The 12,361-nt window shown below is 53.2% G+C and overlaps 1 protein-coding gene across 17 annotated transcripts in view; it reads left to right on the top strand.

The window, feature by feature from the left end:
• SNX8 (sorting nexin 8) overlaps positions 1-12,361 on the top strand; it is a 41,952-nt gene that overhangs the window by 26,915 nt on the left and 2,676 nt on the right. For 7 of the 17 annotated variants that reach the window (XM_077907562.1, XM_077907556.1, XM_077907565.1 and 4 more), the window contains 9 exons: positions 244-381; positions 909-1,026; positions 1,277-1,398; positions 3,091-3,171; positions 4,112-4,272; positions 4,816-4,948; positions 8,106-8,174; positions 9,793-9,942; positions 10,305-10,454. In XM_077907562.1, the coding sequence (XP_077763688.1) occupies positions 244-381; positions 909-1,026; positions 1,277-1,398; positions 3,091-3,171; positions 4,112-4,272; positions 4,816-4,948; positions 8,106-8,174; positions 9,793-9,942; positions 10,305-10,454 (1,122 nt within the window). The remainder of the gene's footprint in view (positions 1-243; positions 382-908; positions 1,027-1,276; positions 1,399-3,090; positions 3,172-4,111; positions 4,273-4,815; positions 4,949-8,105; positions 8,175-9,792; positions 9,943-10,304; positions 10,455-12,361) is intronic. The other 10 variants (XM_077907567.1, XM_077907560.1, XM_077907558.1 and 7 more) reach the window with 7 other exon arrangements.

Genomic DNA, 12,361 nt, shown 5'->3' with positions numbered 1-12,361 from the left:
CCCATTTGTCACAGTTGATGACCCCAAGCAGACACATCGTCATCACTCAGAGTCCATGGTTCGTGCGAGGGTCTCTCTGGGTGGGCACACGTTCTGTGGGCCTGGACAAATGTGTGATGACCAGCATCCACCGCTACAGTGTCACACAGAGTGTTCCCTGCCCTGAAAGTCTCCTGTGTCCCCACCTGTTCATTCCTCTGCCCCGAGCCCCTGGCAGCCACCCCTCTTCTCCTGTGTCCACAGCTCTGCCTTTCCCAGGGCGCCCGGTTCTTGGGATCAGACTGGCTTCTTTCACCAAGCAGTGTTCTTTACAAGCAGTACAGCATATTTAATTTCGTTGCTTGTGCACATGTATCGTGTGAACTCATACAGGAGAGCCAGGTTAGGTTCCTCCGTGTGGGGAATGGCTCTCGTAGAGCCTGTGGGGCCGTTCATTATGGGGCATAGAGTGGGATTTGAGTCCGACGTCTGATTGTCTGGCATTCCTGAGCAGTGTCTATTCTGTCTCGACGGTTACTTCTCTCCCAGGAGGCAGTCGTGCTCATGGCGCTGGCACTATGTGACCATGTACGGGAAGGCGCCCCTGGGAACGAAGTGAAGAAGGCATCATTCCCATGCGCTACCTTGTAATGGGGGGACAGGTTCACCCATGTAGGTGTGGACTCCTGTGAGAGCCCCGGTAACGGGGGCGGGACAGGATGTAAGCGCTATGCAGTGTTGGGAAGTTGTGTGAGTGCCACCGGGAAGGACAGGGTCTTTCCTCAGTCGAGTGTAGGAGGGAGGATGAGGCCCTGAGCTACACTGCTCCCATGGGCTCTGTTTCTTGGTGGAGGGGAGAGTAGGGAAGGGAAATGGTGGCGTGGGGAGGTTTCTGGTGTCCGGTCTGAGCACAGAGCCTTCTTTTGCAGCGCTTCCAATCCTCCGTGTATAGACGGTACAACGACTTTGTGGTTTTCCATGAGATGCTGCTGCACAGGTTCCCATACCGCATGGTGCCAGCCCTTCCGCCCAAGAGAGTCCTGGGAGGTAACATGGGGTGCCCGGGAGGGCTGGGCTGGTCAGTGCTGAGAGGTAGCACCGGGTGCTCTGGAGGCTGGGCTTGGCTGTCCCCAGGGTGCCTGGGAGGGCTGGGCCAGTCAGTGCTGGGAGGTAACACGGGTGTGCTGGAGGCCGGGCTGGGCTTTTCCTGGCTTATTTCCACCCTGCAGCATGTTTGTGGGGGGCTGGGGTGGGAGGCTGCATAGCCTGTTTGCTGACCCTGTGCTCTCCTCTGCAGCCGACCGGGAGTTCATTGAGTCCCGGCGAAGGGCGTTGAGGCGCTTCATTAACCTGGTGGCCCGGCACCCCCCATTCTCTGAGGACGTGGCTCTCAGGCTGTTCCTGTCCTTTAGTGGCCCTGTGAGTACTTCCCTGTCATGGGAGGGTCCTGAGGGTCTCTTAAATGTGCCCGTTATCTTGCTCTCCTCACTTGGGTGGCCTGATGGAGTCTCCTGCACACATGACAGCACAAGTGAGACTGACTTTCTGCCCAGATGACAGGGCTGTGATGTCAGAAAGCATCCTTGGCTCTGGCTTGGCAGGATTTTGTGGGTCCAGGGGAGGCTTTCTGCACTGTTGCAGTGGACACCGAGGATTGTTCACTGAGGGCTCTACTTGGGAGGGTTACAGAAGTGCTGGAGGCCCCAGATCACCACACGAGTGTTTCCTAGAAAGCAAATAAGGCATCTTTGATTAAGTGCCATTGGAAGACTGAGCTGAGTCTTTTTACCAGAGCCACAGAATTGATCCAGATCCTGGGAGACCATTGCCACCAGGACGTTAGTTTCCGTCAAAACCAAGCCGTATCTGTCAGCTGTTGTGCAGTTAGCATCCGGAAGTGAGGCAGAACCCTTGTTCCCAGTTGGGTTGGAAGTCACTGCCTTGTCCCAAGGGCAGCCTTCTTGCCTAGGAAAAGGGGTGGGGGTGGGGGAGAGGCTCCAGCAAGTATGCTTTGGTGGTGGAATAAGATGTGTCATCTTCTACCTGAGGGAACCCCTCCTGAGCAGGGATCTGGGAGGAGCTCAGTCCCACCCTCCCTTCCAGTGCAGAAAGATTCAGGACACAGACATGGAGCTGCAAAGGCAGAGGCCAGGTGAGACAGATGGGCTTGTGACCTCCCTGAGAAGGCCACTGGCTTTCCCACTGCTAGCCCAGGGGTATTTGTCACCACTGTCCATTTTTTCAGTGGAAGCTTGCTGTGACCGTCTGCTCATGAGCTGGGAGTGTGGGCCTTTGAACCCTGGATGGACAGGTTCCTTTAGAGCAGGAATCTTTATTGCTAGAGAGGAATGCGGTGGGACATGGGAACCACACAGGCTGGGCACAGAGCCAGGCAGTGTCCCTGTCTTGGAGGCGTGAGGCTCCTCTGACCCTTTGCCCTCACAGAGATAGAGTGTCCCTAGGACCTCCCTGACTCTGTTTCCTTTGGTAAAATGAGAGAACAGGACAGATGATTCTCAAGGCATCTTGGAAATTCTAGAATTCCTTGACCCATAGAGAGCTGCAGGTTAGGTTAGGTGCTCTGCTTGTATTTCCCCTGGCTCTTTGTGGGTCCTGGTCTTGGATGTGGCTTTGCCAGGGAGGCCTGCTTTCCGAGGGCAGGGCAGGGCAGGGCAGGGCTGGGCCCTCCCAGAGCTCTGTGGGCCTGGGTCCCATGGGTCTGTCCGCAGGAAGGAAGAGACTTCCACTGTCGTCTCTGTGCCCCATGTAGTGGGACCTAGAAGGATCTGACAGGTTGGTTGTCTGAAGCATGGATGTCATCCCTGCTCTGTAGATGGAGTTACTGTTTTTCTGGAGAGAGCTCTGCTCTCCGGAGCTGTAGGTTTTGCAGTGCTGGTGGTGTTAAGTCAGGCTTTCCCGTCTGTGGAAAACCACCCTAAAGTTTAAGGTTGATGGGAAGAGACCGTGACGAGATACTCTGGGATGCTTATGTAAGCCCACATATAGGAAGGTGTTTCTCTTGAACTGTATTCTGCCTCTTGCTGACTTCATTGGTCTCACAGACTTTTCTGTGGCTGCTAGAGGCTTGGTGTTTCTGTTTTCCTTTTGTAGGACGTGCAGAACAAGTTAAAGGAATCCACTCAGTGTGTTGGAGATGAATTCATGAACTGTAAGCTGGCTCCTCGGGCCAAGGTACTTCTCTGTCCTCCAGTCCAGCCAGTGACCACCTGACCAGCTCCTGCTCTTCTGCCCCCACTAAGGCCAGCTGCACGGTTTTCTCATTGACTCTCCTTTTGGCTGCTCTGAGGCAAAGCGAGTATCATGCCCATTTCCCAAATGGGGAGACAGGCCCACAGAGGCTGCCATCTGCCAAGGTCCCAGGGTGCTGAGCAGCCAGCCCGGACAGGACCGAATGCACTCTGGCCACAGACCCCACCAGCTACCCTGCCACATCCCGAGGCTTCTTGTGATTCAGGTGGACTCATGCTCCATCACTAGCCTCTTGGACTTCAGGGGGGATTGTTGCATTGGTTTGTGGTAAAATTTAGCTAATCTCCTCTTTTTCCAAAAAGAATTAGGGTAGCTACTGGGTAGCTTTTTCCTTTCTCTTCTTAGACTGCTTCTCCGTACAGAAATATGGACTCTTGTTTTATTTCCTAAGCTGCTTGTCTTCTAAGCCTTGTGTAGGAATGTTAGCTAATATTATATTAAATAGTTAATATTAACGGGTAGTTAATAGTAAAGCCAGTAACAAATGATTTTTAGGGACAAAATGAGGCCTACCAGAGGCCTTGCTCTCATGTGGAGGGTCAGGACTTCACATGCATCCCTTGGAGCTTGATGGTTATTATCTGAGTGTGTTCTGGCAGGACCTCCAATTTGATCCACTTCCCGTGGATACTAGAATTGCACTCTCCTGGAGTCACTCAACTTCGTGTTTGTGGCATATGCCTGATGCTGGTTTGTGTTTCTTTTCCGGATAAGAAGGGAGGCCCAGTGAGGCCCCCTCATGGCCTGGTGTCTGGGCTCACAAGCTGCTCAGTTGGTGGGCTCCTTCCCTGTCCTGATGGGCATCTTCTCTGAAAGGCCTTTCAGGGCCAGTAATCCACGGCCTTTGTGTCCTTCCTGCCAGGACTTCCTCCCGGCTGACATCCAGACTCAGTTTGCCGTCAGCCGGGAGCTCATCCGGAACATCTACAACAGCTTCTACAAGCTTCGAGATCGGGCCGAGCGGATTGCATCGAGGGCCATTGACAATGCTGCTGACCTTCTCGTATTTGGGAAGGAGCTGAGGCAGGTGCCCCGCCCAGTTCTGTGGGGCTCAGTCGGTGGGGAGGGATCTTCAGGCTTCAAAGAAGGTGATCTACCATAATGATACCCATTCTGACCAGTTTCACTGTTAGAAGGCAAAGGAGAGGGTTGGGGAAATGGGTGATGGAATTTAGAAGAAAACTCAGGGAATTCAGGCAGGGAAGTGTGGATCCCTAAACATTACAAACGTGTGCCGATAGGTCATACGGTGTATTCCCTACTGTCAGTAATTCTCGAAAAGGTATTGATTTGACCTGGAAAAGGATAGCACAGTCTGTTCATCCTGCTCCACCAGTCAGGACTCACCCTCATCCATAGTCTGCAGAACCCTGCCCCACAAGCCCACGTGTGCGCACATGCCCCCTGGGGAGCTGGTTGACCAAAACTCAGTTCAGGAGGCCTAGGGACGGGGCTGAGGTCCTGCCTTTCTAACAGATGCCCAGGATGATGTGTCCTGCTGGACGGCTAGCTCAGCTCCCAAGGCCTTGAGTGTCTTATCTCCTCTGTGTGTTTTTTTCCCCTTAGTGCTTTGGGGTCTGACACAACCCCACTCCCGTCCTGGGCCGCTCTGAACAGCAGCACGTGGGGGTCCCTTAAACAGGCACTGAAAGGCCTGTCTGTTGAATTTGCGCTGCTTGCCGACAAGGCTGCCCAGCAGGTGAGTGAACTTGGCCTCCTCACTGCTTGTTCCAAAGAATATCCTGTGCCGCGAGGATGTCTTCTTACTCAGACTTTGGGGTTTTGAGTCTGGAGCGAGTGGACACCGGTCTCGATTGGAACTGCATGTCCTCTTCTGTTCCCAATGGTTCCCCTGAACCTTTTATGCTCTGAGGATGGTTGCCCAGGACAAAGATGGACTGGGTCTGGTCCTTTGAAGGTTGATGTTGCTGGGATTGGAAGCAGTAATTTGCCCTTGAAAATATAATCTCGGATTTCCCCGGATGATTCTGGGTAGATCAGGTAGTTCCCATTTTGCCATCCTATTCAGCAAGTATTTGGCTCCTCGATAACTTATCAGGGCAGTATAGACGCTGTAGCACCCCCAGAGCACCTATCTCTGTTCTGCCTAAATACCCATGTAGCCTATGAAGATGCCTCTGCCACACATGCAGGTGCTGTGTTGTTGTTGGCAATTGATTTGAAGGTACAGTGTTTACTGGCAGATGGAAAGGCTCACTTGGGTGCTTTTTATGCCATAAAATCGCTACATGACTTTGAGGATGAGCGTTTGCTGCCTGGTTCTTGAGGAAATGGTCTGTAGGCTGGTAGTAGATGGTTTCAAATAAATTAAAATGCTGTACTTGTGAAGGGCCTTGCTGTCTGATACTCAAAGCTCCTTAGTAGTAGGCTAGAGAACACTGTGATGGTGGCAGATCCTCTAGTCACGGAACTGGGGGATTTCTGGGCTGGAAATAGGGCCCTCAGAGGCCCAGGATGTTTCTAAGTGCCGAAAAGGATATTTGATCTTGTTGCTGGTATGAAAAGTCTTGGGTTTTCTTCCTCTGTGGTCCTGGTACTGGTGTGTTCCCGTTAGAAACTGAGCATAGGGTGTCAGCATTTTTCAGAAGTGGTGTTGGGCCCGGTTCCTCCCTAGGTCTGCCAGGTGCCCACATCTCCACTGTGCGGAGGACAGGCACTGTGGTATTAGAGGTGCGGCAGCCTAGAGCCTGCTCAGTGCTCAGCCTGTGTTGTGTGCTGGGACCATGCTCAGGTGACAGCGGTCCCTGGGCCCGTTTCCCTGTCTGTGAGAAGTACTGGATGAGATCATTCAGACGCTTTTCTTGTAACCCATTGGACTTTCATCCAGAACTCTTTTTTTTTTTTTTTTTAAAGATTTTGTTTATTCATGAGAGACACACAGAGAGAGGGAGAGACATAGGCAGAGAAAGAAGCAGGCTCCATGCAGGGAGCCCGATGCGGCACTTGATCCTAGGACCCCAGGACCACGACCTGAGCCGAAGGCAGATGCTCAACCACTAAGCCACCTAGATGTCCCTGTCAGAGCTCATTTTAAAACATAAAAGTGAATCTGTCCTGGTTGCCAGGACCTAGGTCCTGAGCCCACAGAGGTAGCCTGAGAGCAGGGTTGGGTACATGTGGGGGTGTACCATGAGTCCCTGTAGGTCACGCAGAACACAGGATGGAAACTCCTAACTCTGTCATCTCCAGTGTTGTCCGACTGAGATTTGGATGCTGTGTTTCTGCCTTTGAAGCTGGAGAGAGGGTTCAGGCTTCTGATGTGGTGCAAGTTCGGAGTTTGAAGCTCCCCCACAGAGCTCCAAGATTCTCTCCTATCTCACGGGTGCTGCTTTGAAATGTGATGTCTGAGGAAGTGCCACTTCCTGACTGTTTCTCGTGGTTTTCACATCGAAGTGAAATTAATATAGTTTTAATGTGAAACTGGATCAAACAACCATCAGGACTTTCATCCAGCACAGCTGGGGTTTTATTCACTCTTGCGGCAAGAGTAAAGACATCCAAGGGTCGGTTTTCCTCTGTTTTCACATACCCTGGTTTTATTCTTCCCAGACCCGTAGGGGCCCTGGGTTACTGTGTCTCAGTGGGACAATGGAGACTGAGTGGGCTGTTTTTTCCACACTGACAGGATGGTGGTTTGGGGGTCTTGGGTGGCATTGGATGAGAACTGGGACCTGGTAGATAGTGATGTGAGCAGGGATGGCCCCTCTTGCTACTAGACTGGGGAACCTTTGTCCTCCTGTGTCCCTCTGCCGAGTCAGGTGGGAGCAGGGCACCTGTGTATTTATTTATTTTTTTATTTTTTTAAAGATTTTATTTATGACACACACATGCAGAGAGAGAGAGAGGTAGAGACAAGGCAGAGGGACGAGCCGGCTCCATGCAGGGAGCCTGATGTGGGACTCGATCCCGGGTCTCCAGGATCACGCCCTGGGCTGAAGGCGGCGCTAAACCGCTGAGCCACCCGTGCTGCCCCACCTGTGGACTTCTGATGTTTTTCTTTCCGAGTTTTAAAGACGTGAAACATGCTTGTTATTTTCCTATGACCTTATTGGTTAGAGTTTTGGCTGTGGGTGTGGGATTGTAGTGGCCTGGAACCTCTGAGCTTGGCACATGTAAGTCCTGGATACCCTGAGTTCATGGCAGAGCCTGGGCAGGAGCCCCTGGCTCCCAGGGCAGTGCTTTGTAACCTGGTCAGACTCATCCTCCTCTTGTCTTCTCATCATCTGCCTTTGGCTGCACTGTCTACACTGAGTCCAATATGTGATTTCTGAGATGAGCTTTTCATGCTGTGCCACAGCTGGAGCCCTAGAGGTTATAAAAGGGGCTTATTTCCTTGAGTTCACACTGCACCTGGGAGAGGTGAAGTGCTTACCAAACATCTGAGAGAGGTAACTTGGTGAATGCCTAGGAGGTGTCCAGCAAACACCTGAGCAAGGTGCTCGGCAAGTGTTGGTGGCTGAGGGATATGAGCTGTGCTTGAGCCCTTTAGGACATGTGGCTGTGGGCACAGAGTTAGTATGGAGGGTTCCCAGGTAGCCAGCCTAGCCCCAGCTGTACCCTGGCTTTGGAACACTGGAAGGCCCAGTGCTGTTGAACGGTGAGCACACCTGGGCAGATGACCTTGGGATCTGAGGCCATAGCTTTTTGTCTAGCTGCTGAGTCCTGCTGATTTCCTGCCTTGTGTTGAGGGCTGTCGTATGGGAAGAGGGCTCTTCTGCAGAGCTGGCTGGTAGCTGTGGAGGGGGCGAGCTGGCTCAGGTCGGCAGATGGGTGGTCCTGGCTGGGTCTGTCGGTGCCATGGTGCTTGGTGTTGGTCACCCACTCTTGTCTTCTAGGGCAAACAGGAGGAGAATGATGTGGTGGAGAAACTAAACCTCTTCTTGGATCTGCTCCAGTCCTATAAAGTGAGTCTGGTGCTCCTTGACCAAGGACAGAGCTTTTGGCATAATCTGTCAGGGGTGTGACTCCAGGAGCAGAAGAGCCGCGAAGCTAGGGCTGTGGGGGGAAGATGGGCCATAGGCTATCTTGCCAGTGTTATTTCCCCTTGGTGGGTGCTGCTGGTGCTTTGGGCTGCGGCCCTGGCAGGTGTGGTGACAGGCCTCTGGCTTCCCTTGGTCTGAGGATGAAGGGTGTGTGAGTATGCCTATGTATATATTTGTATACCAGTGTGGGTGTACATGTGTGCCCATGTGTATGTATGTGTGTACATGTGGGCATATATGTGTGAGTGCATGTGTATATGCATGTGTTTATGCGTATTTGGGGTGTATATGCGAGTATGGGTATGTGTATATGTATTAACGTATGTGTATGAGCATGCGTGTATGTGGATGTGTGCATGTGCATTTATGTATGTGTATATGCACATGTATGCATGTACGTGTACACGTGTGCTGTGTGCACGTGTATACATACGTGTTCGTGTATGTGTATAATATGCAAATGTGCACACATCTGTGTGTATATGTGTAGGGGTATGTGTGGTGTGTATATACATATATGTGACCCTGTGTACATGTACAAATATTCATGGAAGTGTGTACGTATGTGTATGGGTGTATATGCGTGTACACGTCCATGCACATACATGTACACACGAGCATTCATGTGTGTATACATGTGCTCATGTACATGTGTGTATGTGTGCACGTGTGGCTGTGTACATATATGCATGCATGTGTATGAATGTACATGTGCACGTGTATATATGCGTGCACATATGTATATTTACGTTTACACACGTGTGTGCTATGTGTGGCCGTGTGCATATAGGCATGTGTGTATGTGTGACAAATGTGAGAATATTCTAGCTCCCTAAAAATATGCGAGGTGCTGGCCTGGTGCTGAGGAAGTCTGTCTTCCATGGGCAGGGATTCTGGGAAGGTCACCTCCAGCTCTCTGTAAGGCTGGCTCCTGAGCCATGGCGGCATCGGTAATGGGTCAGAATGTCTGTGAAGCCAGAGAATTGTTCATGCTGAGCTCAAGGAGAGAGGGCCTAGTACTTTGAGAAATGTTCTAGAAGGGGTCTGTCTGTTAAGTTGGATGGTAGCTCGGTAGCCTTGAGATCCCAGCACTGATTCTGTGGCCAGTATTTCCCACAAGATTCCTGAGAGACTAGAGGGACAAAGGCTTCCTGAAACTGGGTAGTGGGAAAGTCAGAGGTCCACTGCTGTCCCAGCACACTGGCTTTCCACCTTCCCTTGTGCACGGGACCTGTTTTATGTAGGTTATTGGTTTGTGGTGCTGATGTGCACTGCGACCCCTCACAGTTCGACCCTGGGCCTGACACCTGAAATGCTCTGTTCCCAACAGTTCCTAGGTGCCGAGTGAGTTGAGTGTGCATGTGAATGGTTTCTAGAGAGGAAGGGGCTCTGTGTGAACAGTGCTGACTTTGAAGCATGTGTGTTTCCCAGCCTCCTCCCACTGCTTCCATTTCCACACTGCCTCCTACAGGGTGGGGTGGGGGGTGCCTCTGGGTCCCTTCTGGCTGGTGGCCGAGCACAAGTGCACCTCTTTGCACAGGACCTTTGTGAGCGGCATGAGAAGGGTGTGCTACATAAGCACCAGCGTGCCCTACACAAGTACAGCTTGATGAAGAGGCAGATGATGAGCGCTGCTGTGCAGAGCCGGGAGCCTGACTCTGTGGAGCAGCTGGAGTCCCGCATTGTGGAGGTGGTTCTGGCGTCGGGGGAAGGGGGCATGGGTGGGCTGGGCTGCCTGTGAGCAGGCCTGATGGAGGCTCTGCCCTGATGGCCTAGCTGGACCCTGGAGCTGTACTTGGGGCCTGGCTCATGAGCTTCCAGAACATTGCTGCCCTGTGCCTATGTAGCCAGCAGTGGGAGGGTGGGCAGACTCTCTGTGGTGCCCAGAGCAGTGCCTTCAGGATCCCTGGTTGGAGCAAGTGGCTTGGGATTTTCCTCAGCGGTGCTGTCAGGAAGGGCTTGAGGCCCTGGGCTCAGGGAGAGACCGTGTGTTGCTGTGGTGTCTGTGGTGTCCACTGCACCAGGTGCAAGGGGCGGCTCCTTTTTCTGCAGCAGGAGAATGCCATCCAGACCATGGAGCTCCGGAGCTACTTCTCCCTGTACTGTCTGCACCAGGAGATGCAGCTGGTCCACGTCTACTTGCCTCTCACGTCCCACATTCTCGGTGCCTTTGTCAACTCTCAGATCCAAGGGCACAAGGAGGTGGGTCTCCTCGTGCCTGCCCCAGACTGGGCGGGCAGCCTCTGGCACTCCTGCAGGATTGCCAGGAAGGGTCATGAGCTGGGGGAGTGGGGGACCTTCAAACGAGCCTGTTCAGATCTGCTGTCTCATGCATAGCCTGAATGGCAGTGGTGATGTCCTTGTGATTCTAGGGGTGAGGGGTAGTGTGAGACCATGAGGGAAGCATTCCTTCTGTCTTGTTGGTATTTTGGAGTCTGGGGTAAAGCACGGTGTCCCCCAGAATTGAGAGAAGAGGCAGTGGGGCGTTGGTCAGAGGAGATGGGTTGGTGCAAGACCCCTGGTCAGCATCCTCTGAACAGCGGCTCCTAAGCTGCCGGGAATGAGTACTGTGCTTGTCCAGAGGCTCGGCAAGCTCTGCCAACACCTGCTGGCCGCAGGGATCCAGGGCCGGGTTGCACTAGCTTATCTCGAACTCCTCACTTCTTGAACCGGGACAGGTGTGTCTCTCCTGACAGTCTACAAGACTGCGTATCTGGCCAGGGTTGAAGAAACTCGTAAATAGTCCCCATGTGGTTCTGCTTTTGCTGGCCGCTGCTTTCTGATGTTGTGTTCCCTGGGTCCCTTCAATGCCTTGCATCAGTGCTGGAAGCCCAGTCACCTGCTCAGAGGGGTGCATCTGCCAGTGGCCACCTCCGGCTCCTCCGTATGGTTGGGTACTCAGGCTGGATTTCCTAAAGCCCTTCTCAGCCCCAGCTCCACATCTGTTAGAATGCTACGGCCTCAGCTGTGTCCTTTAACCTCTGGGGGAAGTTTCCGTTTCTGAAAGATGCGGCCTGGGATCCAGAGGATGATGGGCAACAAGCTCCCACTCTATGCCAGCTTCTGGGACCGCAGCATCCCCATCCCCAGGGACTACAGACTGAGGAGTGTCCTGACTTGTCAGGGAGCCAGAGAGGAATGGGCTTCTCCTGCTCTGATGGAGGCCTGTGCAGAGTCCCACGTGGACTAGGGGACAGTCTGGGGTGCTGGCAGTTCTGCTTGGCGGGCTGGGGAGCTGTTGGTGTGCAGCATGTTGCAGGAGCTCAGGTGAACACTTGTGGATGACAGCTTGGGGGCTGGGTGGAGGTCGTCTGTCCAGCCGGGGTGGGGGGTGAACAGTTGTGACCGGAGCTCTGTGCTCAGCTCCGCTGCAGTCTAGAACACACCATGCCAGAAACACATAGAGCGATGGTGCAAGTGGACTTCCACCTCAGACCCATGCATTCACAGTTCCTGGAGGCTCAGACTTAGGACCTGTGCTTTGGGACCCAGGTGGCTCCAGGCCGGGAGAGCCTCAGGCAGGACACACAGGTTGGGTGTTGTGACCCTGGGCCTTGTTTCTCTGTTGGAAGTCACTCCCGGTCTTGTCACATGGGATGGAAGCTTCCCGGTCTTGTCACATGGGATCTCGACTCTGCTTTGTACGTTCCCAGGACTCACTCTGCCACTGTTGCTCGTCTCTGGGCTCCCTCCTCCCCACGCCAGTGGTGTCCACTCCCGAACTGGGAAACCGGAGGGTGTGTGAGTGCTGGCAGAGTCACACACGCTTCATTCATTTGTATCCTGTAGGTGGAGCGTGTCTTGCTCTGTGAGCTGTCCCCCCAGAAGGCCAGTGTTTGCAGAGCTGTCAGAGTGGCGGACGCCACCGGATGGCTGTGTTTCTGCATATGTTGTACCAAGCAGACCTGTGGTGGTCTGCATGCAGGCGCACGTTGTTGCCTCTAGTTTCAGCATCATCTGTGGAGGAAGGGTCTGAGATGCAGGGGAGGGGAAGGCCTGTTGTCATCAAGTCTGATCCAGTGGTGCTGGGTGAGGTGACACAGGGCCTCCAGAGGGCTGTGTCAGGGCTCCTTGTGGGTTTACGGACAACTGACACTGGGCATGGAGCC

This window comes from Canis aureus, chromosome 8 (assembly GCF_053574225.1).
Source record: "Canis aureus isolate CA01 chromosome 8, VMU_Caureus_v.1.0, whole genome shotgun sequence".
In the NCBI taxonomy this organism is placed as follows: domain Eukaryota; kingdom Metazoa; phylum Chordata; class Mammalia; order Carnivora; family Canidae; genus Canis; species Canis aureus.
The sequence above is the reverse complement of the archived record's forward strand: the minus strand, read 5'-3'. Positions and strand labels throughout refer to the sequence as shown.